The sequence below is a fragment of the Micromys minutus genome (assembly GCF_963924665.1).
Source record: "Micromys minutus genome assembly, chromosome: 1".
NCBI lineage: Eukaryota > Metazoa > Chordata > Mammalia > Rodentia > Muridae > Micromys > Micromys minutus.
In genome coordinates this window covers 174,781,373-174,808,557 of record NC_137969.1, presented here as the reverse complement: position 1 = coordinate 174,808,557, position 27,185 = coordinate 174,781,373, and the positions used below count along the sequence as shown (strand labels likewise).

Genomic DNA, 27,185 nt, shown 5'->3' with positions numbered 1-27,185 from the left:
AGCAAGGCCTCAAGATACCAAGGTCAGCGAGTGCAACCCTCTCGGTCTGTACCCTAAATAGTATACCCTTCAATCCTGCACCCCTTCCTTAAGCCTCACCTCTGCTTATGCTATGCTAACTGCCCCCTTAGGCCCCACCTCTACTTAGGTGGGCAGTCACCAACTCCTGCCTCTGAACTTTTCTTTTATTGCCTCTTGTGGCGACTCTTTTCAGAGCCTAAAGAGGAGTCTCAGATGGTGTCCCTTCATACTGCAGAGACGATTGATTCATCACCAGATGCAGCCTTCCTTGTCTGACACAGAGTGGCAGTATGTCTGTGGACATCTGGACTCCACAAATTTTGGGGACAACCCATCTTTGGAATCAAACGTAGCAGGGGCTTGGTGTTGCCAAAGTGGGTGTCAACGCAGCCAGGTAGGGGGCTCTGCAGATTATAGAGGCTCTTGGGACTTGGTCTGTGCCCTTGATTTGTTTTCTGTGGAGAGATGAACAGGATGATCTCACTGGCTGTGTGTTGGTTGGTCCCTTGCCTCTAATAGATAGATGGCTGGAGTCAGGCGGGATGCAGAGCATCTTTATCTTTGAGTTGGGCAAGCTAAACCATTGCTTTGTCCACCCAAGTTTTGTAGCTTGTTAGCCATGGGAGTGCCACAGGCTTCTTTGACGACATAGACAAATCTAGACCTGACCCCTCCCTCCCCCATGCTTTCTCTTCTCAGGAGCCCCAGTTCTCCAGACCTGTAGCTGATCCTTCCCTTGCATTTCCCACAGAATCCAGTGACAACCAATCAGCACACCCCAACTATGCCTTTCTTCTCCACCTCTGCCATACTGTCCCCACAACCCTTTGCTACTGCATACTGTGGTCTCCTTTGTCTGGCCTCCTCAGCCCCACTTATTCCAATAAATACAATCTCCAAAGAAGAGCCAAGTGGACTTCTTATAAAGCTATGTCCTGATCAAAAGCTTTTATGTTGTTTTGAAGGACCCCAAGTCCAGTAACACCAGCTCTGAGTTTTCACTCTGTTCCGTGGGGGCTTTTTCTCCTTTGTATTTCTTCCCAAGCTTCATTCATTCATTCCTGACACTCCTCCTCACCTCCCCACCCCCATCCATCTCTAGATTGCAGTACAGCCCATGTATGTTCAGGCCATCTTGCCCTGCCTCTTTTCCCAGGGGAAGATTGCTCTTTTTTGCTGCCTCTGGTTTTTCTCTCCATCCTTTTGCCTCTTTTTAAAAAGATTGATTTATTTTTATGTCTGTGTATATTTCCATGTGAGTATGTGCCCACAGAAGCCAGAAGAGGGCACTGGGTCCCACGGGAGTGGGACATTACAGGTGGTTGTTCACTGGCACGGGGGTCCTGAAAACTGAACCTGAGTCCTCTGCAAGTGTAGAGGGACTCTTAACCACTGAGCCACCTCTCCAGCCACTGTGTCTCCTTTGACTGGAAAGGAACTTTTTCTCTACCTCAGCACCTGGAGCTATACGTAGCAGAAGGTTGGCACTTGGAAATATTGCTAAGTGATTGACTGACCCAGGGGCTAGGTGCCAGGGAGCATCAGAGATCTTCTGGGATAGATAATGCTGACACCATTGTGTGGCTCTGATTCACCAAGGGGAACCCCCTCCCTCTCTTGCCACTCCAGTTGGCCTTTCTCATTTCCTCTCTTCCTTTTCTGCTCTCAAGCCATCTAGTGCAAATCTCTGTTTGTACTCAGATGTCCCTGCGGGCTCTCCCCCACCCCCAGTCATGCTCCAAGCTCTGCAGGGAGGCTCATTGTCTTCTTCAAACCTGAGTCTCTGCCATTAGGATATGTTGGACCTTCTGGGCAGGCCTTGTGTTCAGTGACTTGTTCTGAGGGAGACCAGTCAGTGCAAGTGACCTTCAGCAAAGGCTTAAGGAAAGAGGTCTGGGCACACTTGGTGCTCTAGCTGCCTGGGAACTTCAGGGACTCTTCAGTGGACATTGGTAATTGGTATGTGACCGATCTAGTGAGAGAGGCATCAAAACTCCGCATGACTGTGGCCTGCTGTTTGCAGTGCACTGCCCTGTCAGAGCCTGTCAGCCTGTCACTCTTTATGGCTTCCTTCTTCCAGGAGTCCACGTCTGCCTGCACACATGATGATGAGGGACCTAGCTCTTGCAGGCATGCTGACTAGCCTGGCTTTCCTGTCCCTGCTGCCAGCTGGATGTCCTCAGCAGACCACAGAGGACGCCTGCTCTGTGCAGATTCTTGTCCCCGGCCTCAAAGGTAATGGTTACTCTGCTGCTCTGGTGTTGCCTTGTTCACGACTCTGGGTGTCTCCTGGATGGCCTGACACTTCAGCACACACTCACAAAGACTGGCTCTGGACCAGGCACATCCTGGGAAATCTGCCCAGCTGTTGGGTCTGGGATTCCATGACTAGGAGACCAAGGTTCCACAACATTTAAGCCCTTTCTAGTCAAGAAATTGTAGATTTCTGGTTAGCCATGCATATGCAACACAGCCTTCTCCTCAGGAGCCTTGGGTAAAGGTCCACCCATGTGATCCTTTCCTCTCCTGAATGAGTCAGCCAGCTGAGGTCAGCCAGCCTCTTCCCTATTCTCTGATGCCAGAGTGTTTACATCCCCTGGCCTGTAGGAATAAAATCTACTTGCAGAAACATTTGCAAATAGAACAACAGTCCAGGGATGCCTGTGGCTTTTCTTCAACGGACAATGAGTATATCCAAGTATTTCATGCTCTTTGTGAATATGATGGGCACGCCCCTTCATTGTCAGGTCATATATAACCAAAGTGTGACCTGGCTGAAGGCTTTGTGTGTGTTCACAGATTTAAATCTGATTTGAGAGGACTCAAGTGGTAAATTATTTCTTCCTCTTTTTTTTTTTTTTTTTTTAAGATTTGTTTATTTCATGTATGTGAGTACAGTGTCACTGTCTTCAGACACCAGAAGAGAGCATCAGATCTCATTACAGGTGGTTGTGAGCCACCATGTGGTTGCTGGGATTTGACCTCAGGACCTCTAGAAGAGCAGTCAGTGCTCTTAACCGCTGAGCCATCTCTCCAGTCCCCTCAACTTTCTTTTTGAGACAAAGGATCTCACTTTGAAGCCCTGGCTAGCTGAGAGCTCACTATGTAGCTAGGCTGGATTAAAGTCCCAGATCTCTGCCTGCCTCTGCCTCTGGAGTGCTGGCATCAAAGGCGTGCACCGTCATAGCTAACAAAACCAACTTTTTATGATAAAGTACTTTCAGGACATACGTAATCATGGATAGATTTGGGGAATTGCATTCGGGGGAGCTTCAGAGCCTGGGTATCAAGGTGTTTTGGGGGAGACCAGCAGTGGGAAGCTCAGGAGTCTTGTCCCCTTCTATCCACTATGGGTGAAATGGGAAAATTCTCCTGGAGAATGACATATAAGTGAAGACACTTTTCTGATTGAGAGATAAATTATTTTTTTTACAGGTTGTGTGTGTGTGTGTGTGTGTGTGTGTGTGTGTACACAAGTGTGTGCTTTGTGTGGGGGCTAGAGGTCAACTTGTTGTTCTGCAGGTATATCAACTTTGGTTTTAAGATAGGGTCTCTCATAGACTTGCTGCTTACCAATTAGTCTAGTCTAGCTAGCCAAGAACCCCAGCGGTCCTCCTGACTCTACCTCGCCAATACTGGAATTACAGGTGTGTACTGTTATACTTGGCCTTTTGTATGGAGTTTGGAGATCAACTCCAGTCCTACCCTTGCTGTAGCAAGCATTTACTGACCGTCATTGCCTTAGCCCCATGCATCATGTTTTAGAATGTCCCCATTAGTGCGATATTTCTCATTTCTGCTCTAGTGGTGCTGTGCCAGAGGCTTCTGGTGAGTTGGGAATCAAGATGAGCAGTTTTCAATAAAATTAGAGACAGACACAGGATGAAAGGGGAGGTTGGGTAGAAGTTGTGTGGTGGGTTTAGTGACCTTCTTGCCTTTTTTATTAAGAGGTGAGGCCTACAGGTAAGTCACAATGTAGTGGATGATTGCCTAGTTCACTCAGCTTTATCTAATCCAGGTAGGGATTAGGAATCAAAGAGGCTATGGTCAGCCCAGAGCCTGACCTTGGCCTGTCACTCAGCTCTCAAAGCCCATGTTTTTATTTACACATACCCACCTGTCCGCCTCAAATGAGTAAGAGCCATGTGCCAACTCTGGGAGCTTTCTAGAAAACTTCTAGAAAAGCTGGAAGGTGTGCTCAGGGTTGGCTCTCAGTGAATATTGCCAATGCTCCGCCCATGGGTGAGGCCTTCCTTCAGCTGCTCTTAAGTGATTTCATCCCCATGGAGAGACACACTATGGTAGCTGCTTACTGTGACACACACTAGGAAAGAAAATGTAGCGCCTCCCTTGCCCCTCTTTGGTGGGTCTCTGCAGCAGGAGGTTTTGCTGTTGTTTCTCCATGGGTGATCTGTTGTCCCCTGTGGCCCTGCCTCTCAGTCCATCCCTGGCAGGCTTATCTGGATAGCCTTTGCTTCGTTTAAGCAAGAGTGCCCATCCATGTGTCTTTCCTCTGCTCTGCTAGCTGCTTCCTGCTCACTGCAGTTTCAGCTGTAGAAACCATTTCCTTCACTAGGGAGACATCCGATCTGAAACATCCTATGTCACTTTTGCTGGAGTTTGTGCCTTCTTCCATCCTATACCCTATGTAGCTAATGAGACTCCTCATGTCAGTTTGACTTAAAATATTTTTCCTCCTGGGTAGCTCTCAGAATGTTCTCTTTGTGGTGACGTTCCTTCTGCAGTGTCGCTGACACGTCTTTGCTGTTTGGCCCTGATTTTTCCCCCAGTGATTCTCTGCAGGCTTTTTATTGTGTTCTTGCTTTCATTCGCCCCCGACCCCCACCCCAGTACTGGAAAGTGCATCTGGCTGCTCTTCACAGGATCTCAGGCATTCCTTTTCTCTCTGCTCCTGAAATTCCTGTGAGATGGGTTTAGGCATTTATGAGTTGTGTTTTTTTTTTCCTTTGACCTCAATTTGATAACTTCAAAACAGAACCATCAAGGCTCCACAGATGACTGCTTCTTAGCGAGGAGAATGCCTCATCCTAATGTTTTGTCTCATGGGAAGTGAGTGAGCTCCTTGTTCTGGCCACTGCTTTCTAGCTGTGAGAGTGAATTTCAATCAGAGGGTCCCCAGTGGGCCTGCTGTCACGCTCATTGCCACACACGGCCATGTCTCTTGCCTGTCTCTTTCTTTTTCTCCTCCTTCTCTTCCTCGCCCTTCTCCTCTTCTTTCTTTTCTTCCTCCTCTTCTTTTCTCTCCCCCTCCTCTCCTTCTTCTTCCTTCTCTTCTTCCTTTCTCCACTTCTTCCTCTTTCTCCTGTTCTCTCTCCCCCTCTTCTCTCTCCTCCTCTCCCTCCTCCTCTCCCTCCTCCTCCTCTTCCCTTTTTTCCCTTTGTGACAGGGTTTCACTCTGTAGCTTTGGGTAGCCTGGGATTCACTATATAGACAAGGATGTGTAGGCCAAAAAGTAGAGACAAGTAGATTTCTCGGAGTTTGAGACCAGATCGGTCTATAACTCAGCATAGCCTTTGGTGACTTTCTGTCTTTTAGGAAGGGAAAAGAAGAATCAAACTTGTGTTGTAGGAAGGTCATTTGATCAGGGTTAGTTGGGGTTGAGGTTAGAGAATAGGTGTGGCCCTCTGGTTCCCTGTGACCCACCCCCATCCCATGGACTCATCTTGTCAGATATCCTGACTGCTTATGTATACCTCTGTTTCTTGTACCTGACCACTGAACCTCTAAACATGGAGGGCATACTCTATTGATCTCAGGCAGCCCATGTGGAAAGCCACCATGAGTGTTCCATGCATCATGCTGAGCGGACCAGTGGACACCCTGGTCTATTCTCCCGGCATGCCACCAGCCTACATGATGTTTCCCTGGGAGCCACCGGATACACTCCTCCTCACTTATTATGGCTAGAGTGCTGTGGAGAGTCCTATACGGTAGGGAAAAGATTAGGAACCAGCCCAGAAGGGACAGTGGAGGGAGGGAAAATCTATTCCCTGAAAAATAAAGCAGCATAGAAAAGCACATCCTAAGCTTAGACCTGGGTACCCAGAGCTCACCCTAGTGAGGCTGGTTGCAGCATGCAGTAGGGTGGGCAGGGAGTAGGGCCAAACTGGCTGCACCATGAGTGACAGCCTTTTTAGTTCTTCTGTGTGGATGCACAGCACCATAGTCTTGTTCTAGCCAGACTGTGCCTAAACAGATATGACTTCTTCCACAGGGGATGCAGGAGAAAAGGGAGACAAAGGAGCCCCAGGACGGCCAGGAAGAGTCGGCCCTACAGGAGAAAAAGGTATTCACAATTCCAGCCTCCATGGGGAGGAGGTGGCTGGAAGATGGAGGAGACAGAGATCAACTGAGACAGAGGTTATCAAGGGAAGGCACAGTGCTGGCCTGCAGGGTTCTGGAAACACAGAGGTGACTCCCTGCATGCCAAGGTTTAGGGTCATGACTACAAATTAAATAAGAAGGCAGCCCAGAAGGAAGGGTGGGAGGAGGCAGGGCACAGGCTGGCGTGTTTCAATAGTAGCTGACCCACCTACCAAGCAGAAGTGGTTGGATGGGAGTGGATTCCACTTTAATAAAACAATGTGACTCTGCCTGTGGGAGGCTGGTAAGACCCAACTGTATATTTAAAGGAGTTAAAGCCTATGTGTGAAGGAATTAGGACACACACACACACACACACACACACACACACACACGGATGAGAACATGCATGTATAGAAATGAGGGTATGCATGTAGAGAACAAGCTGTGGATATTGGGAAGCCACATCAAACACAAAGGAAAGTTAGGACATGCACTGACAGAATCAGAACATTCAGGAACTAGATGACGTCCCCAAGGGAAAGAGCTAGAGGGGGGAAGCGCTCCAGTTTATATACATGTAATAGAATTTGAACATACATGATTACACGTGAATGGAGCCTACCATAACAGCAGGTGCTCAGTGAGTGTGGCTGCCATCTATAGGATGGTGTCACCTTGACTATTTTATATTATATTTTAAAATGTTTTACCATTTTAATAAATTATTTGTATAGGTATGTGTCTGTGTACGGGTTTGTGCATGTGAGTGCAGTGTCTGTGGAGATCAGAAGGGGGTGTTGGACCCCTTGGAGCTGGAGTTATCTGCAGTGTTTACTGGGCCCTCTTGCAAAACAGAAATCACTAATTTTTAAAAGATTTATTTTTATTACTTTAATTATGTGCTCATGTGTGTGTGCGTGCATGTGTGTGTTCGTGGTGGTATGTAAACATGAATGCCAGTGTCCACCGAGGTAAGACATGTCTGATTCTCTTGGAGATTTGGTTACGGACAGTTGTATGATACCTGATATGGGTTCTGGGAAGCCAGCTCTTAACCACCAAGCCATCTCTTCAGTCCCAATGTTCTCTCTCTCTCTCTCTCTCTCTCTCTCTCTCTCTCTCTCTCTCTGTCTGTCTCCCTCTGAGACAGGGTCTCACTATATAGCCCTGGCTGGCCTAGAACTTACTATATAGAGCAAGCTGGTGTTCAATTCACATAGTTCTGTCTGCCTCTGTCTACGTTACATTTTTATTATTATTAAAAGGTATGTCTCCAGGCAGTGATGACACATGCCTTTAATCTCAGCACTCGGAAGGCAGACCCAGGCAGATCTCTGAGTTTGAGGCCAGCCTGCACATTGAGTTCTAGGAAAGGCTATAGAGAGAGACCCTGTCTCAGAGAAAAAAAAGAAGAAAAGACTGTAAAGAAAAGCATTCCCAAGCCAGGCGTGGTGGTGCAGGCCTTTAATGCCAGCACTCCGGATGCAGAGGCAGATGGATCTCTGTGTATTCCAGGCTATCCTGGTCTACACAGAAGGAGGCCCTGTCTTCAAAAAGTGAATAAACAGAGAAGAGAGAGGATAGATAGTGCTTTCAGCATGTGTGTCTATCTGAGAGAACATGTACTAGCTATGTCAGGACCACAGTTGATCCTGGGACATTGGAAAATCTCTTTCTGTTTAAAAAACTACTAGAATGACATATTTGAAGCTCTTTGAAGTGTGATTTATGGACTCTTTCTGATCACGTGCACAGGCTAGGTGGTTTTGAGCTCACATCCTGTCAACCCCAGGCACTAACTTTTTTTTTTTTTTTTTTAAAGATTTATTTATTTGATTTATATGTGTACACTGTAGCTGTCTTCAGACTCACCAGAAGAGGGCATCAGATCCCATTACAGATGGTTGTGAGCCACCATGTGGTTGCTGGGATTTGAACTCAGGACCTCTGGAAGAGCAGTCAGTGCTCTTAACCACTGAGTCATCTCTCCAGCCCCCCCCCCAGGCACTAACTTTTACCTCTTATTTTTTCTGTTACACATAGAAATGAATTACAAATGATGAATGGGATAGTATCATAGTCCAGAGATCAAAATGGACCAAGATATTGGCTGCAAAAGGACCATACTCACCTCTGTGGCCCTGGATAACTTTTTACACATTTTTGCAGAGTGATCTTATGCACTGGCAAACACGTTTATGTGTCTCATCCCTTTTGTGCAAACAATGGCACAGGACTTACTTTTGCACCTTGCTTCTTTTCCTTAATAGCACATCTTGGCAATCACTCCAGGAGAGGATGCAAAAGTTTCCTCATAGTTTTTATTCAGCAGTTGGTGAGCTGAGGTGTGTGTTTATTCTGATTTTCCTCAGGTTCACATTTTCTTGGATGTTTGCTGCCATGAATGTGTGTGTGTGTGTGTTTATGTATATGTGTATTTGTATGTTTGTGTGTGTATAGCTTCAAGATATACTCTGATCTTGGGATTGCTCATTAGACTGAGTGTGCATTTGCATGTTTGGGTAGATGTGGTACTGCACACCTTTAATGCTAGTACTCTAAAAGCAGAGGCAGGAGGATGATGAGTTTGAGGTTGGCCTGAGCTACACAAGATTCCCTTTCCAAAACCATGCTCATCTCAGATTTACTTTTGTTAGTTAATGTAAAATGTGTAAAGACAGCCTTAAGATGCTTTTAAGCCTGTTCCCCAAATTGCCGTCTATTGCTCACTGCAAGCACTGTGACTCTTAGGAGTGGGAAAAGCCAGTCATGGGGGCTCACGCCTTAATGTCAGCACTCAGGAGACAGAGGTGGGCAGATCTCTATGACCTTGACAACAACTTGGTCTACAGAGTGAGCTCCAGGCCAGCCAGGACTACACAGAAACTGACTTAAAAATAATGTAGGCTTCCCAAGAATCTGGTCCAAGCCCTGGAGTGGGATGGAGTTGGGGCAATTCACAGCCACTAAGCCTGGTCACAGGCTAGCTAGCACATGAACCTGCGGGAGTAGGTGGGGTGCCTGCTGAGCTATCCAGAGCAGAAAAGAGCTGCAGCTGTTTATCGTCTTGGAGAACGTAACTCCAGGCCTTATAGGCTACGGCCTCATATCTCTAGAAGGAGACCAGGTAACGTCACAGTGCTGGGAGGTACAGCTGGATTCTTTCTAGAAAGCTCTGTTCAGTCATGCTTCAGTTCTAACTATTGTTGGGTTGTGGATGTGAAATCCAGGTCCAAAGGTGGTGGGTTTTTTTGTCCTGTATAGATGCAGTCCCAAGGCTGCCCAAGAGCCCTCTCTAGCTTCTTGGCTTTCCATGTCTCACAACTGAAGACAAGATCCATATCTTTAGTTGGGTTTGGCCATCAACTTGTGCCAACATCCTTTTATATTCAGTGGAGCATTGGCTTCTGAGTAGTGTCATTAGGACCTTCTGTTCTTCTAGAACATTCTCCTATGGTTGTTTTCTCTTTTCCTGTCACGTGAGGTGTTGATGCTTTCCTCAGCTAACTTGAAACCAATTCTCACTATGTCCACATTGGGCACTGTTCGGGATGTCACCCCAGCGCCTCTCTTCACATCTCAAACAGATCTGTTGCCAAGCAGCAAATGAGGCAGCAGGAACCAACTACTCCCCACCTTCAGTCTGGCTAGCGTCCAGCTCACTGAGAGGTATGAGCTGCCCTCCCCACAAGGTTGCATGATTTATGGATATCTATTCATGGTATGTGCTGTGGGTGGGCCCTGCTGGGGCCTCTGGTTCCATCTGTTGGGGATGATGCTGCTCTTTCCCATTACCTCCTGGAGGTGTGAACAATCTCTCTCAAGTATGGTTCTGATACCCTTGCTTTCCTATTGATTTATTTTTGGGGATTAAGACTCGTGGCATTTTGCTTTTCTAGTACCTGAAGGTAGGGCACAGGCATGTTCTTCTGCTACAGAGTTCCCCTGAAGAGGCCTAGATGCAATCCCAAGCCCAAGTGTGTGCTCCCTGCTTGCGGCTGCCATGTTATTACTGTGCTCTCCCTCCTCAAGGAATTTCCCTTTCTCTCTTTCTTCTTCCACATTATCGTTTTCCTGCTGTGTCCCAAATACAATGAATGTGGTTATGCATACCTACCATCCAGCACCCAGAAGACTAAGGCAGAAGGGTGGTGAGTTTGAGGCCAGCCTGGGCTACATAGGGAGATACTTTCTCTAAAACAAACCATAACAAAAACAAACAAACAAAAAACCTTTGAAAATGAAATCAAACCAAAACACAATACATGACATCATGCCAGAAATGAAGGGCAGCTGAAGGCATGGGGGTAAAAGCATTGATCAGGTTGGAACAGATGTAAGAAAGTTTAATGAAGAAATGCACAGCAGGAGACAGATGCAGAGGCTGAATTCGGGGGGGGGGGGGGCAAGGGGATAGGAGGGGAGAGAGCCCGAGAAAGATTTTTTATAAGGGTTAAGGAGAGCTGCATGGTCTGACCTTGTATCCAAGAGGGGGTCCATGTTTGGACAGACAGGCAGGCACCTAAATATCTTGTTAAGCAGTGAATGCTACAGCAGGAGTCATTGTTCTTGATTTGGGCCATTGGGGTGAGATCTGCAGGCTCTAGGTGTGTGTGAGACATCACAGACTTCTGGGGTCTGATTGTTAATGTGGAATTTTCTGACTCTTCTTTGAGACGAGCTCTCATGTATCACAGGCTGGCCTTGAACTTGTGACCGAGGGTGACTTTGAAATTATCCTCCTGCTTCAGCCTCCTGAGCGCTGGGGTTAAGGGCGTGCAGCATCACACCTGGTGTACTGGTTGCCTTTTCTATTGTCATGACAGGACACTCTGACCAAAGCGACTGTAGGAAGGATTTGTTTTGACTCACACTTGGAGGATAAAGTCTGTCATCTCGCACCGTGGCAGAGTTTGAAGCTGCCTTTTAGGTCACCCACCACTACTTAAATAGCCTGATCTTATAGAAATGAGACCCACTGGAGATCCCAGGAGGTCAACCCATTACTGACTGGCACCTTCAAAGGATGGGTGCTCAGTAAGTGCCACAGTTGAGTAGCACGCCGCCATTTCTTTTTATTCATGACACTCCAGCAGCATGTGGGCAATGAGGACACATCTAGATCGCCCTAAATTCTGTGTTCCTGGCTCTCAGCCTAACACTGGTACCCCGACAGCCCTTTTCAGTTGCTTGAAATATATCTTGAGATTTAATATCTTTAAGTATCTTTGAAGTCCCTGGGTGATCTCAGCTCTGGCTGAGGGCCCTGGCTCTGTGCACCCTCTATCCCCCGCAGCCTCCGAAAGGCACTGATGTTGGCTTGCATTAATAGGCCTAGGTGCTGCTGCTGTAGGCAGCATTTCCTAGGGCACTGGACTCCCCACTCTGGGTCTGGACAGCTCAGCTTCCACCAGATGTAACTGGTGCCCACCTGGGGGCTGGTCTGGAGTTAGTGGCTGATTTGCAGAGTGAGCAGCCCCCTGCCAAGGGGAAGCCTGCTGGTGAATCCAGCTTACTGAAACAAAGCCAGGCAGACCGGAGCCAGCAGAACTGCCTGCTGTCATCTGCCCTTTATTGAGACAAGAACACTATCTGCATTTTTGGGTGGCGTGCTGTGTGGCAGGCAGAGTGGCTCTGCTTATGTGACTTGATATGTGTATGTTGTCCCAGATTTTTCTGTCTGGTTCCCAGACTTACGCTGTGACAAGAGCTGCGGCTGCCCCATTCCCCTGCCATAGAGGCTGGGCCCCTCCTGGCACATTAGTGGAGGGCAGCTGTGCCAGTACCGGGCTGTCATGAGCTGTAGCGCACACACCATCCTTCATGAAAATCGCTGAGGAGGCTCAGTTGCAAGTGCCCCCTTTGCCCCATCTCCACTTCAAAGGGCGCCGATATCTTCATTAAAATTAATAAGAATCAAGCACCTGCTATGAGCTGCCCATCCGCTCCTATCCTCCTGCGTGTCTGGAGAACAAATGGGAGCCATCCGACTTCTCGTTAGAGTAATGGGCTGTAAGGATGGCAGGTCACAATGGCTCCCAGCATTCTGAGTGCCTCGGTAAGCTTCTCTGCTTAAAGGCACAGGCTCTCAACATGTCTCAGCACAGCTGACCTGGTGTGCATATTGCATAAAGCTTGCCGTTCTCTGGAGCAGCCGGAAGACCTTCCTGGAAGTGGGAAGGAAGTAAAAGCTTTTGTCGGAATCTCCTCCTGCAGAGTCTTTAGCCTTGTTTTTTGTAACCAGAACACCACTCTGCCCATGGAGCTAAAACGAGCTTGTGACCAAACATGAAGGAGGAGCGGACAGTCTAGATGTCTCGGAAGATGTTCTTTTTTCTTCAACACATCCAAATGATAGGATAGTCCCAGCAGCAGCAGCAGCAGCCGATCCAGTGTGAAGCGAAGATGGTAGAAGGTCAGGTAGCAAAAGGTCTCTTCTGCTGCTTTGGGTAAACTAACTCTAGTTAGTTTAAATAACTAAAAAACTTTACCATCCTGAGTTGTGTGAAGATCAACTGTATGCCTATACACATGTGCTTGCACACATGTATGGTATGTATCTTCACACACACACACATGCATATGCATTCACAGTATGTATATGTATATGCTTATATGTGGACATGCATGTGCACATGAAAACATGTGTGTAAATTACTATTTGTATGTTTGTATGACTATATATAAGTATACATATATAAAGTGCCATGTGTTTGTGTGTCCATATATATGTATACATGTGTATATATGTACAAATAATCTATGTATATATGTTTGTATTCACATGTATGGTACAGCACCCTGTATTGTTATATGAACATACATTCATGTGAATAAATTTATTTATATGTATATATGTGCACACACATATTTGCATATACATATGTGAATATAGGATTGAAGTGTTTCTATATATGCATTATTACATGTATGTATGTATGACTATGAAGCATCTAGTTGTACTTGTACAGTCATGATTAAGTATGGTGCATATGTGTACTGTATGTATGCATATTTGTATATGTATGCTCTAGTTATTTTTGCTTCTCTTGCTGTGATAAAACATTTTGACCAACAGTAACTTAGAGGAGAAAGTACATTTCAGCACACAGTCCATCACTGAGGAAGTCAGGGCAGGAACCTGGAGGCAGAGACATCGGAGACATTCTGCTGTCTTGCTCTCTTCATTCACAAGCTCATGCTTAGCTGGCTTTCCTATATAGCCCAGGACTACTTGCCAATGGATAGTTCTGCCCACAGTGGGCTGGGCTCACATACATCAACTAATAAATCAAGACAATGGCTCACAGACAAGTCCATAGGCCAGTCTGATCTAAACAATTTCACAGTTGAGGCTTTCCTCTCAGAGGACTCTGGGTTGTGTCAAATTGACACAGTAAAATAGGACAGTGTGTTAATGTTGATGTATCTATAGTATGTATGTTCACGTGTATGTGCACCTGTGTCTAATATGCATGTGTGTGTGTGCTGTGTGTATGTATACATATGTTGCTCAGATCCAGACCTGACTCTACCAGATGTTCTGCTCCCAGCATCTGCTCTTGTTCTGGTGGGTCAGAGACTGGGGTAAGCCCAGAGATGTCCATGGGAAGGCAGTGGCTCTGTCTGCCTGGCCCAGACTGTCTCACAAAGGCCTTTTTGTTAGTGTACCCACTCTTCTCAGGACTGAGGTGCCATGGATTGGGTATGGCTGAAAGTTTGGGACAGAAGGGAATGAGGGGCTCGACAGGAAAGGTAGAGTTGTCTGACTGCCACTGGCTAAAGGTCCTCATACTCAACAGTTACAGCAGGACCCCAAGAGGCCATTGCTTGCTTTCCTATAGGCTTGTAAGACAGTGAGCCTGCACAAGTTCTTCAGCCCTGGTTCTTAGAACTGTATCTTTCATTACTTCCTGAGCCAGTGAGGAGTAGGCTTGGAGTGCCCTGTGGGCACAACTATAGAGGTAGAGCCTCAGGTACAGCCCCCTGCCCAAGAACTGAGGCACATTTGGAGCCCTGATGGAGAGTCAGGTGACATTGGTCTTGATAGAATCTAGTCATTTTGTATCTGCCTATGACCTATGCATGCTGCTCTGGCTTCCTGATACAGTGACCTGGGATTCTGGGGATATTTAGGACATCATTTGCAGGTGAGAAAACAGGTTGAAAGATGGTTACAATGTATCCAAGGGTGTATAATTGAGAAGGTGGATATAGTGGCTCACATCTTTAATTCTAGCATTTAGGAGGTAGAGGCAGGTAAATCCCTGTGAGTTCAAGGCCAGCCTGGTCTACACTGTGAGTTTCCAAGCCAGCCAGAACTCGTGGTCTGCATATAGTTTATGCTTGGAATCACTGGACAATGGCATTCACTGGTTCACTGTGTGACCCATGGAGGTCACCTCCCTTTTGGGAGTTACTTCTTTGCAGGAGCAGAAGACAACTGGGTCAGTCAGTTTGACGGAGCAGTTAGGTTGTTCTTCTCCCATCCCTGTGCTCCCAGAAATAAAACTCAGACTCAAAATATATTCACAACTACCTTGGCCATATAGCTAGGCTCTTCTCTGAGTAGACCATAAAGTAAAGAACTCATTTATTCTAATCCATGCTGGCTGATGGTTTGTTTCCTGTGCTTGGGTACCCTGTGTTTGTCTCATTACATCTTCCAGGCAAATCTCCTGCCTGGCTCTATCCCAGAATCCCTCCTGCCTCCCACCTTCTATTTCCTGCCTATAGACTAAAGATTTATTTATGTTTATCGGTTATTTTATTTATTTACATTTTAAATGCTATCCTCTGCCTCTACAAGGGTGCTTCCCCCATTTGACCACCCACTTCTGCCTAAGAGGCCTAGTGTTCGCCTATCCTGGGTCATCAAGCCTCCATGGGACCAAGGGGCTCTTCTCCCACTGATGCTAGACAGGACAGTCCTCTGCTACGTATCCAGCTGGAGCCATGGATACCCTCTGTGAACTCTTTGGTTGGTGGTTTAGTCCCTGGGAGCTTTTGGGGGTCTGGTTGGTTGATATTGTTGTTCTTCTTATGAGGTTGCAAACCCCTTCAGCTCCTACAGTCCTTGCCCTAAATTCCCCATCGGGGTTCCCACACTCAGTCCAATGTTTGGCTTTGTACATCACATCTGCATTGGTCCAGATCTGGCAGAGTCTCTCAAGGGACAGCAATAGTGGGCTCCTGTCAGTAAGCACTTGGCATCAGCAATAGCGTCTGGGCTTGGTGTCAGCAGATGGGATGGATCACTAGGTGGGGAGTCTCTGCATGGCCTCTCCTTCACTTTCTGCTCCACTCTTTGTCCCAGTGTTTACTTTTGACAGGAAGAATTCTGGATTAATATTTTTGAGGTGGGGGAGTGGCCCACCTCATAAAATCCCCATCAAAATTCCAACTCAATTCTTCACAGAGATAGAAAAAGCAAGTCTTAAATTTATCTTGGATGACAAAACAAAACAAAACAAAACAAACAAACAAAAAAAATCCAGGATATATAAAAAATCATTCTCCACAATAAAAGAACTTCTGGGGGACTCACCATTCCTTACCTCAAGCTATACAACAGAGTAATAGTGATAAAAACCACATGGTATTGGTACAGAGACAGGCAGGTAGATCAATGGAATAGAATTGAAGATCCAGAAATTAACCTACATACCTATGGTCACTTGGTCTTTGACAAAGGAGCCAAAACCATCCAGTGGAAAAAAACCCCCAGCATTTTCAATAAATGGTGCTGGTTCAACTGGAGGTCAGCATGCAGAAGAATGCAAATGGATCCATTCTTATCTCCTTGTACAAAGCTCAAGTCCAAGTGGATCAAGGACATCCACATAAAACCAGATATGATGAATCCAATAGAAAAGAAAGTGAGAAAGAACCTCAAACTCATTGGCACAGGGGAAAATTTCCTGAAGAGAACACCAATGGCTTATGCTCTAAGATCAAGAATTGACAAATGGGACCTCATGAAATTGCAAAGCTTCTGTAAGGCAAAGGACACTGTCAATAGGACAAAAATGACAATCTATAGATTTGGAAAAGATCTTTACCAACCCTATATGTGATAGGCTAAAGATTTATAATTGATAGGTGCTGCATCCATACAGATACAAGAAATTTTCTCTACACTTGTGCTACTGTGGAGAGCTACAGAACTATGACTTGAACTATGGAGATTTGTTTCATTGAGTGTTGGAGACTGGAAATCCAAGATCTAGGAGGGCAGAGCTGTTTTCTCCATGGCTTGAAGACAGCTGCCCTTTCTTTCCCCTGTATCTCCATTGCAGTCTGTCTTCTGTGCATATCTGGCATTTCCTTTTAGAATGTTACCAGCAATGTTGGATCAGGGTTTGACCTATGACCTCGGTGAACACCCATGGCCTCTTTCAAGATTCTATTCTCAGGTCCTGCAGGGCAGGACTTCAGCACAGACTTTCAAAAGCTGGAAGTGATGGGCTGGGATGTGACTCAGCCAGCGAAGTGCTTGCCATGCAAGCATGGGGGAATCTGAGTCCAGTCCCAGAACCCATGTGAAAAGGTCAGGCACAGTGACATATATGTGTTATTCCAGTGCTGAGGATGCAGAGCCAGCCTAGCCAAATATATATGTGTATGTTTATATGGGTATGTATATGCATATATATATTCACATATATAAACATATACATGTATACATACAAACACATACATACATACAGATACACACACACACACACAATGATAATGATGTGGCATTGGGCTTAGTAGACTCATGTGAATGTACTATCCTGGCACAGCATATGAGAAGTGTCTGCATTTGTTCCTTAAGGAAGGAGAAAGGAGCAGACTTAGTTTGGGGTGCCATACATCTCACTGTAGCTCCTCACTTGCTCCTTCTGCCTTCAAGGAGTGGGTGGTGGTGGAATCTCAGACATAGTGATAGAAGCAAGGTCTAGGCCAGTCCTAGCGGGCTTTGGTGCCTATCGATCACTTGGACTGTGTTAACGTGCAGGTGTATGTGCACCCGGCCCTAGGGGCTGGCTGTGTGGGTTGCCACACTTCTAGACACTTGAGTGACTCTGCATGTGATGATGAATGATTGTTGCTGGGGACATGTGTGTTCCAACTGCTATGTGCCAGGTGCGGTTCATGGTGATGTGCCTGTTTCTCCATCATTCAACCAGGGGCATTCTGCCAACCCTGTTTCATAGGTGCAGACCCAGCACGAGGGCCACTGAGCCAAGCTGGTGGTGGCACAGAGCCACTGAGTAAGGCCGTCAGGCACTGGGGTGGTGGTTGGGGAGAAGACAAATGGCTTTTTTGTGGGTGTTTTCTTTCAAAATCCTTTACTACAGGAGTTCAGCTTCTTATTTTAAAAAAGTGTTAATTTCTGTATATAAGTATTTTTCTTGCATATATATTTTCTACGTTCCATCTGTGTGCCTGTTTCCAAAAGTATCAGATCTCTTGTGAGCTGCCATGTGGATTCTGAGAACTGAACCCAAGTCCTCTGAAAGAGCAACCGGTGCTCTTTAACCACTGAGTCATCTCTCCAATCACCTGTATTATATATGTTTTGGGACAGGGTCTCATTCTATCTTATCCTATTGCTCAGGTTGCCTTGAAACTTAACTACATAGACCAGGCTGACCTTGAATTTACAGCGTTTTACCTGCCTCTGCTTACCAAGTGCTGGCATTAAAGATGTGATCTACCTTAGCCAGCTTACTTACTTAATTACTTACTTTATTGATTGATTGATTGATTGATTGAGGCTGGGTTTCATGTAGTTCTGGCTGGTCCTGAAATTATATAGTTAAGGACCCAAGGACCTTGGACTTCTGGTCTTCTTGTTGTTTTTTTTTTAAATATTTATTTATAATAAAATTTATATATTTATTTTTATGCATACATCATACAGCTTTCTGCCTGCATGTATGCCCGTAGGCCAGAAGAGGGCGCCATATTTCATTACAGATGGTTGTGAGCCTCCGTGTGGTTGCCAGAAATTGAACTCAGTACCTCTGGAAAAGCAGACAGTGCTCTTAACCTCTGAGCCATCTCTCTAGCCGACTTCTAGTCTTCTTACACGTATCTCCTGAACACTAGGAGTTCAAGCGTGTGCTGCTATGCCAGTTTCCACTATGCTGGGATTGGATCTGGAACATAGTGTATGTTAGCTAGCACTCTCTCAACTAAGCCACACCTCAGCAGCAGATTCCAGCTTGACAGAGGTGAAGACAAAGGCTCAGAGAGATTAGATGACTTCTCCAGGGCTATTTAGCTCTGTAAGGTCAGAGAGGATGTTCAGACTTGGGGCTGTCTCACTCCTTGTCTCCCCAGACCTCGGCACATCTTAAACCAATGGCATCAATGTTATGTGCGTTGTCCACACTCAGATACCCAAAAGCCCCCCTCCCCCCACCCAAAGGCTGCAAGCTGCTGCCTACACAGGCCAACTGGCAGTGATTGCTTTCTAGGGCTCCAGACTCTTTCTCTCTGTGTCCTTCACCTCTCGGTGCTGAGTTGTGCCTGTCTCCACTGTGCCCTGTTTCTCACACTTGCTCTTAGTTCCCATGTTCCCTGGTGGCAGGGCTTGGCATCTACACTTCTCCAAGGACAGGAGCTGAGTGTGGTGCCAGCTTGTACCTGGAGCCAAGTGTCAGCAACAGCTTTGAAGCCCTGCTCCTGTTGGGCTTTGAGAGTTAGGGATGGGCTGAAGCCAAGTGTTCTCGAATCAGCCTCAGGTCGTGGGTGATTTATGACAGCCGGACTCACGCTGGACTCTCATTGCGCACACTCAGTCAGTGGACTGAGTTGGACAGTGGAGGGATAATTGATTGTTATGTCAAGGTGGGAGTTTTGCAGGAAATTTAAAAAATCACCCTGAGTCATTTGCGATACAGGCATTTTTTCCTCCAAGGATTCTTGAGCTTCTTTATCCTGTCTGCCTGTCCCTCAGGGAGCCCAATCTTCTACCTTATATGACTGGAAGGTTGAGAAGGAAGAGCTGTGGTGTGACTTTTCCTGTACCACAGCCTTGAACCAGTTAGACATTTCTCAAAGGGAAGCAGCCCCATGGAGGACCAGAGACCTCTGGGTCCCTTCCCATCCTTCCCTATATAGTACACAACAGGTTGTGCATGCACACTCAGGAGCCTCAATCCCACCAGCCCTTGTGGTAGCAGACAACAGATCTCCCAAGGTTTTGGGCATTTAGTGGGAGCTGGTCTTTTCGGGGTAAGAGTTTTTGGTTTTCATTTTCTAGGATCCATCTATCCAGCTGCTGTCTGTCTAGGAATGTGGCAAGCCTGGGTATCTGAATGACAAACGTGTCTGTGGGGTGCAGTGGGGTGGAGAGTCCCCAGGTGGGCAAGCTAAACCTTATATTTCCCAAGTACACTATGTGAACTTGGGCTGGAAAGGTCAGCTCACTGGCTGGCCTTCAGTAATGGTGGCACTGGCCTCCTGCATGTGGGGAGCTGCTGGGCTCGCACCTCCACTGTGGGGCTTCAGGGGCCATTGTGACATGTCCAGTCTGTGGCACCCATGCTTCATGCCAGCCAAAGACAGCTTCATTAAGATACCAGGTAGTTTTTGTGATTTCCTTAAAAACTTCACTGCATGGTCTAGCATGAACTACACTGATGTCAGGGGAGTCTTAGGATTTCAAAAGATTGGGCACAATTGCTAAAGTCTCCCCTTCTTTTCCTGTTATTTAACTCATTGATCAAGACACTGACAGATGTCCTGATGTTCTGACAGGTCTGCTGCCTGCCCTGGTCTCAGCCTTTCTCCCTTCTGAATGCCTTCCCTTGCCCCCTGTAGGGGTTCATGGAGTTATTGCTGCCTCCCATCTTTTCTGCTTCCCTCTGGTCCTCCTGGATTCCTTCTTTACCAATGTCAAGCCTCATTCTGCCCCGAAGTTTCTTCCTGCCTGTCCCCAGGATACAAGAGCCCAGTGCCCTTTCTGGCTTTCCTGAATTTAGGATGACACACTCTGCACCTGGGTACCCAGGCTGGAAACTTTGATCTCACCTCATATCTCAACACTGAGGTGCTGTCAACTCAAAGACACTTCCCAGTTAGGAGGTTTCTTTTCAGTCCCCTATGCTGTCTGGCTAGCCACCAGCTGGCCTCTATTTACCTTGTCCATTTCTCAAGCATGGCCAGGTTTCCCAAGCAAGCATCTCTCTTTCTCCCATCTTCCTGACTCTCTAGTGGTCCCTACTGCTGCGTGGATGCATTATTATTCTCAAATGCCCTCCCTAAGCCTCCAGATGGGTCAGGACCCCTGGCCTGGGCCACCTCAGTGCCTCTTTCCTTTCCAACAGTTGTACCTCTTCCCTAAGTTGCAATTTCTGGATTGTCCCCTGTGCCCTCTGCTCATACTCTGTACCCTGCCGGACCAGTGACTTGTTCTGCTTGCACCCACAGAGACTTGACCTGTCTCTGTTTTCTGGCACCGGGAGAGTACAATGGTTTTCAAGTCAGCAGATCATGGCTCTTGATCTGGTTGTGCTGGACTTAACCTGGTCATTTAATCTTAGAGCTGCCTCTGTGCAGTGAGCCAGCTCTAGAAGCAGTAGAGAATGCTTGTGCACAGATGTGTTTTGCAAGCAAGTATTTTGTTCTCATGCTCTTCCCGTGGATGGTGTGTTTTCAGTCAGCTGTGGCTCACTAGAGCCAGTGCTCTGACCTTTGGACTCCATCTGATCTACAGTGAGAGGATATTCTACCCACTTCCATAAGGGGAGGCCCTATGGAAGTGCTGTGCTATGAGGTGCATCAGCAGCAGACAGTGCAGTCCTCCATCCCGTCTGTCTTGAGAGCTTCCATTTGTCTCTGTGATCCTAGGGGCAACAGAAGGTCAAAAGATCCCAGCATCTTGACCATCCATAAACCTGTTCATGGTGAAGAAGTTGCCTGTCTCTTCCTCAGGGCTTTGCCGTATGCTTGCTTTCAACTTGTGCTTTGGTGTCTCACCAGTGAGGGCCCCAAAAGGTTACAAGAAACATCACTGAGTGAACAAGGATACTCGGGGAAGGACACAGCATTGAGAAATGTCTCCCGCCTTGATTTGTTGTGGATCTGGGAGAGGAGAGCTGGTCTTAGCCATTTTAGCTCTGTTCCAGTGATTAGTGTTCTCTGGGGTTGGTAAGGCCAGCCACTGCTCCGTCCTGCAGTGGATGAGAGACAGCAGAAGGGATGGGGACCTGTGTGACTGGACTTGAGCGAATCCTTGCTGACAGAAAGCAAGGCATGTAGACAGCATTGTTTGCATCTCTCTGAGCCATCTGTCTCCTGCAGAGCTATCTTCAAATGCAGTTAGAGGTGTTCAGGGCTTCGGGGTGCCCAAGAGCATCCAGCTGTGCCCGTACTCCAGAGGGATGTTTTTGGTTTGGGTGTGAGAACAAGCTTGGGAGACACCACTGAGCTAGGATGCAGGACAGAGACCGGCCCTTCCTGATCCAGGCTCAGAGGAGAGCTGGTCTTGACTGAGTGACTCAGGAGTGCTGGCCTGTCTGCCTCCCTTCTGCCATTTCAGTGACTTATCTCCTCTTTTGGAAACAAAACCAGCAGGTTATCTGTGAGGAGTCAGCCTGTGAAAGTCATATGTGCCCTTGAAGAGCCCATGCTTTGTGAAGTCTCTTCTTGTGTTGTGTGCATGTGTGCACATGTGTGAGGGTGAGGAGGGAGCACATAAGATCATCTGCACATATATGATGTGAAGGAGGGGCATGCCAGATCACTTGTGCCCTATATGATAGAGAAGAGGAGGTGTGTCAGATTGCCTGTGCATTTGTGATGGTGAAGGAGAGGGGTGTTTAATTACGTGTGTGTGTGTGTGTGTGTGTGTGTGTGTGTGTGTGTGATGGTGAGGAAGGGCCATGTCAGATAACTTGTTGGGCATCAATGAACTTTGACCTTTTTCTTTTTTCCACAGGAGACATGGGGGACAAGGGACAGAAGGGCACTGTGGGCCGCCATGGAAAAATTGGTCCTATTGGTGCAAAAGGTATTTGTGACACACGTCTCTCCCCATATTCCCACTAGGCTCCGTCTGGGAACAGCCGCTGACTGTGCCCCTTTACCTGGAGCCCCTGTTTTCACGTGTCACCCTGATAAGCTCGGTCACAGTATTCTTACTCTGGGGAAACCAAAGGGGAATGCTGGCTCTGTGAGCATCAGGGTGGCTGGAGTCACTGCAGCCTGCAGCACTTACCGAGCAGAGCGTTTAACCTCCCGGATGCTGGACCCAGATCCCAAATCTTTAGCTACACCTTTCCTATTATGCGTGATGAAATGGTGAGAGACTCACATGGTTAGGATGGGTGTGTCATGAGTTCACCCCACCCCCAGGTTCATTTTCCCAGTATTTTGAGACTGTGGAATGATTCTCAGCCTGAACAGCAAGTCTGAGGTTGGAAACTCCAGTGTCAGGCAGCACCCGATGCTGCATGTGACTTGTGCAACTCTGGCAGGTTAGGACTCCCTCCCTGTGGCCAGGATATCAGGCACAAGGGAGTTAATGGACAGCTGAATGCTGTACTGTCCTGTTTTATGTCCTCTGGTGTACATTCAGTCAACAGATACGTTCTGAGCATTCGGACCTAGGGGACAATATGGTCATGTAGCTTCCTGTGTGATCTCATTGAGGTTGGCCTGGGGTCCTGCTGTGGGTTGGCCATGGGGAGACTGAGCTTCAGTGGTCAATGGCTGGTGAGGAGCTATGCTGGCAATCAGAGGCAATAAAAGAATTTGGCTGTGGTCTTCCCAGCTCTGTCTCTTGGGTTCTTGTACTGGAGCAGGTTGACTCTTGGCCCTAAGAAGTCCTTGTTTGAAGTCTGAGCTGTGAGTTGGTTTGGGTGGTTTGTTCTGATCCACATCATAAACCTGCTTGCAGCCTTGTGTTGTCCTTTCCGAAAGAGACCATTGACTAGGAGTGTTGGGAGGTGAGCACTCAGTTGTCTCTTCTCGGGGACAGACCTGCTATCAGACATCATCTGGACAAGCACGGAGTGCTGAGGGACATATTTCTGATGAGCATGGAATACTGAGGGACTTGCAGGCTACAAAACCTTTACAGAATCAAGATAAAGCATCAGTCTCATAAAAACTGCCATTTCAACTGTTCCAGCTGTACAGTTCAGTGGTGCCAACACATTCGCAATGTGACGCAACCATGCCTATTGCTTCCAAAAGCTTTTTATTGCCCCACAGAGATGCTGCACCATTAAGCAGTACCTCTCTCCCTCCTCCTTAGCTCTGACAACCCAGAGTCTGCTTTTTGTCTCTGTGAATTTGCCCATCCTACATATTATACGATGGGATTTGCCCTTTCAGGCCATCTTGTTTCTCTTAGTACAATGCTCTCCGAATTTATCGTGTAGCAGTTGTCAAAATTCCCTTGTTTGAAGGCTGAATAACACCTACTTCATAGATAATCTGTGGTTTTGTTTTTCTAAGTATTCTGAGAATTCCTTCTCTGGGGATGCATCCATGATGTCTATCCCTCCTAAGGTCACAACAACAAACCAAAGTCTATCCCACCGAAGTTCAATCTAGAGGACAAGTAGACTTATTGGGTTTATATGAGAGGAGTTACTTGCAGAACTGTGGGGGACCCCCAAAGTGGTAACACTGGAAAGTCACAGTGATGAAGTCCCCTCTTCTATGGAAAGTTAACCTTTCCTACCCTATATTCTCTGGTGCTCCTGAGACCCCAAAACTCCAAGGTCACATGAAGTCAGGGAAGAACTACATATAAATAGCTGTCAGGGTCCAATGACCTTCCTATCCCCCCATTAGTCATTGGCACCTTGCAAGTAGGCACTGGTATGATGAAGATGGGGGGTGATTTGCTCAGAAGACTGCGTTCTGTGCCACAGTCTCCCAGGCTGTGGACATTCAGGCCATCTGTCCCCACTGGCTGCTGTGGACAATGCTGTAATAAGCAAGGGGAAGACAGAAGCGACGCATATTCTCCTCTACACAGCATGAGTGCCAGGCACAGCTCCAAGTCTCATAGGGGACCAGGACCACCCTTATTTGGCTTTGATTATTCGATTGGCTTTGTCTCTGGGTGGGACTTTCCTCTTGGGTCCTGGTCAGGCTGAGGTTCTGATGGTCCTCAAGCCCCTGACAGAACACAGAGGAGTGAGTTGGGCAGGGTCTGCCTAAATGCTTCCCTCCTTATGTGGATGGACTGTGAATCTACAGATGTGGGGTCCTTCATGGAAACAATTCTGTACGTTAGGGATTCTAAAATGACTGATACAGGCATGTTCGTGCGCGCGTGCGCGCACACACACACACATACACACACACACACACACACACCACGGCTTGATCTCACAGTGGCTGGACAGCTCCATTGTTCTCATTGTGTTTTATACTAGTGTGTGTGTGTGTGTGTGTGTGTAGAAATTGGAGGCTTGACCTATCCAAGAGGTTAGGCAGAAGTCCTGGTGTTAGGCGCTTCTGTGATACTACACTATCTGGAGTGGTTTTAGAGGAATTTTACAACTTGGGGTTATCGGTGTGTGAGTTTGACAAAAAGAACTTCCTGGATCTGGCTATGCACTGGGAGGTGGCTCACCCCACCTCCCACAGAAAGCTGGCCTACTCTCATCTGCTCATGGTGTTATGGCCACACAGTGCTGCCTGTGAAACACTTCCCAAGGGGAGGAGTCAGAGCTGACTTCCAGCATGTCATTGGTTTCTCCCCCAAATCCCATAAAATGCAAATGTCCATATTTTCAAACAGCCTGAAGAGCTGTCTAGGGAGCACGGTGATGGAGAGACATGGCATTGAACCCAGAGCCTCAGACATGCTGTATACATATATACTGAGCTACATCCTCAGCTTCAGTAAATCCGATTTTTAACTTGACACATTCTAACTCAAGGGATATTCCACCCTCCAAATGCTAACCTTCATTTTTCTTTTTGCCTCTAGGTGAAAAAGGAGATTCTGGTGACATCGGACCTCCTGGTCCCAGTGGAGAACCTGGTAGGACATAAAGGGCCAGAAGCTTTTAATAAAGCCATTTACATTTGTACTTTAAGGACATAAACTTTGGGGCTGGAGTGATGGTCTAGCGGTTGAGAGCTCTGGCTGCTTTCCTAGAGCATCTGGCTTCAATTTCCATCAACCATAACAATTTGTAACGCCTGTTCCCGGGGATCAGATGCCCTCTTTTGGCCACTGGGTCACTGTAGACACACGTAGTGCACAGACATAATGCTGGCAAAACACACAAACACAAACACACCTTCTCAGGGTTGTAATTCATCTGTAAAGTATCAGGTAAAGGTTGGGATACTCATCTCCTGATCCTTCTCTCAGGAGCATATGTGTCGTGTGTGTGTGTGTGTGTGTGTGTGTGTGTGTGTGTGTGTGTATACCTTCTTTTTCAAAACCAGTCCAGCGCATAACAGGCTGCTTCTCACAGGTATTCCATGTGAGTGCAGCCAGCTGAGGAAGGCTATTGGGGAGATGGACAACCAGGTCACTCAACTGACAACTGAGCTAAAGTTCATAAAAAATGGTACGTTAGACTGAGGCCTTCCCTTTCCCTACTCCACCCCCCCCCCAAGCTGGACAGCAGTGGCTTCCACGTGCTGCTCAGCGCCCGCTGCTACCGTGCCTGTGGCTGTGGTGTGGTGGGGTGCGTTGAGTTTGTTTATAGAAATGCAAGTGCTGGCCTTTCAGCACTGCCCTCCCCTGCAGCTGTCGCTGGTGTCCGTGAGACTGACAGCAAGATCTACCTGCTGGTGAAGGAGGAGAAGCGGTATGCAGATGCCCAGCTGTCCTGCCAAGGCCGAGGAGGCACACTGAGCATGCCCAAAGACGAGGCAGCCAATGGCCTGATGGCTTCATACCTGGCACAGGCTGGCCTGGCCCGTGTCTTCATCGGCATCAATGACCTGGAGAGAGAAGGGGCTTTCGTGTACTCGGACCACTCCCCTATGCAGACCTTCAACAAGTGGCGCAGCGGGGAGCCCAACAACGCCTATGACGAGGAGGATTGTGTGGAGATGGTGGCCTCAGGTGGCTGGAATGACGTAGCCTGCCACATTACCATGTACTTCATGTGTGAGTTTGACAAAGAGAACCTGTGAGTGCCGGCAGGGGAGATGGGCCATCTGAACCCCACTTTTTTATAGACACCAGCAGCCACACGCTATCCCTGAGCACCAGTCACCGCGTCTGCGGGTTCCTTTCTGTATGGGACGTGCGGAGCCTCATTGACAGCTGGAAGGGTTGTTTGATCCATAGGAGGAGAGAAACCTTGTTTCCGGTGTTGTTCTGAATAGGTGGCATTTTTATCACCTCTTGCCTTGGTCCAGTCACAAACCGTGGTGCCTGTTGCAGCAGCCAGCAAGCAGTGGTTCTAGGGGTCTAGGGGCAGAAGTTGCCACCCACCCTATAAACTACACAAAAAACCCACCCAGGCGGTGACCAACGTTTCTATAGGTTGCTCTGCCACATAGATTCCTCAAACTATTATCCAGGTAGGACTACTGTTGCTCTGTTTCAAACCCCCTGCTTCAGGGAAACAAATAAATCCTTTGATGTCTGCTATGGAACGTGTGGCGTTTTTGTGTGGCTCCTTCTTCATTCATTAGCGGTGTTGTCTATTTAAAGAAAATCACCCTGAAATGCAGTGACCTAGAATCTCTGCCACCACAAGGTGTCTGCAGGACAGCAATTCACATGAGGCCTAGCAGGTCTGTCACAGTGAGAGCTCGGTCACACCACTTACTTGGTAGGGTCCCACTCCTCTGAAACTGTAGAATGGAGAACCTTGGTTTCTCACTGGGGAGCAGAGGCCACCACA

The 27,185-nt window shown here is 47.4% G+C and overlaps 1 protein-coding gene across 2 annotated transcripts; it reads left to right on the top strand.

The window, feature by feature from the left end:
• Positions 1–2,117: 2,117 nt before the first annotated feature.
• COLEC11 (collectin subfamily member 11) lies at positions 2,118–26,466 on the top strand (the record flags this gene model as incomplete). Of its 2 annotated transcripts, none has more annotated exons than XM_080931123.1 (6): positions 2,118–2,256; positions 6,257–6,328; positions 22,286–22,357; positions 25,301–25,354; positions 25,797–25,892; positions 26,057–26,466. In XM_080931123.1, 6 exons carry the CDS (start codon positions 2,124–2,126, stop codon positions 26,464–26,466), a joined length of 837 nt encoding a protein of 278 aa, XP_080787249.1. The 2 variants fall into 2 exon arrangements, with proteins under 2 accessions (XP_080787249.1, XP_080787248.1); XM_080931122.1 differs by having other exon boundaries at positions 2,124–2,256; positions 26,075–26,466.
• Between the last annotated feature and the right edge of the window lie 719 nt (positions 26,467–27,185).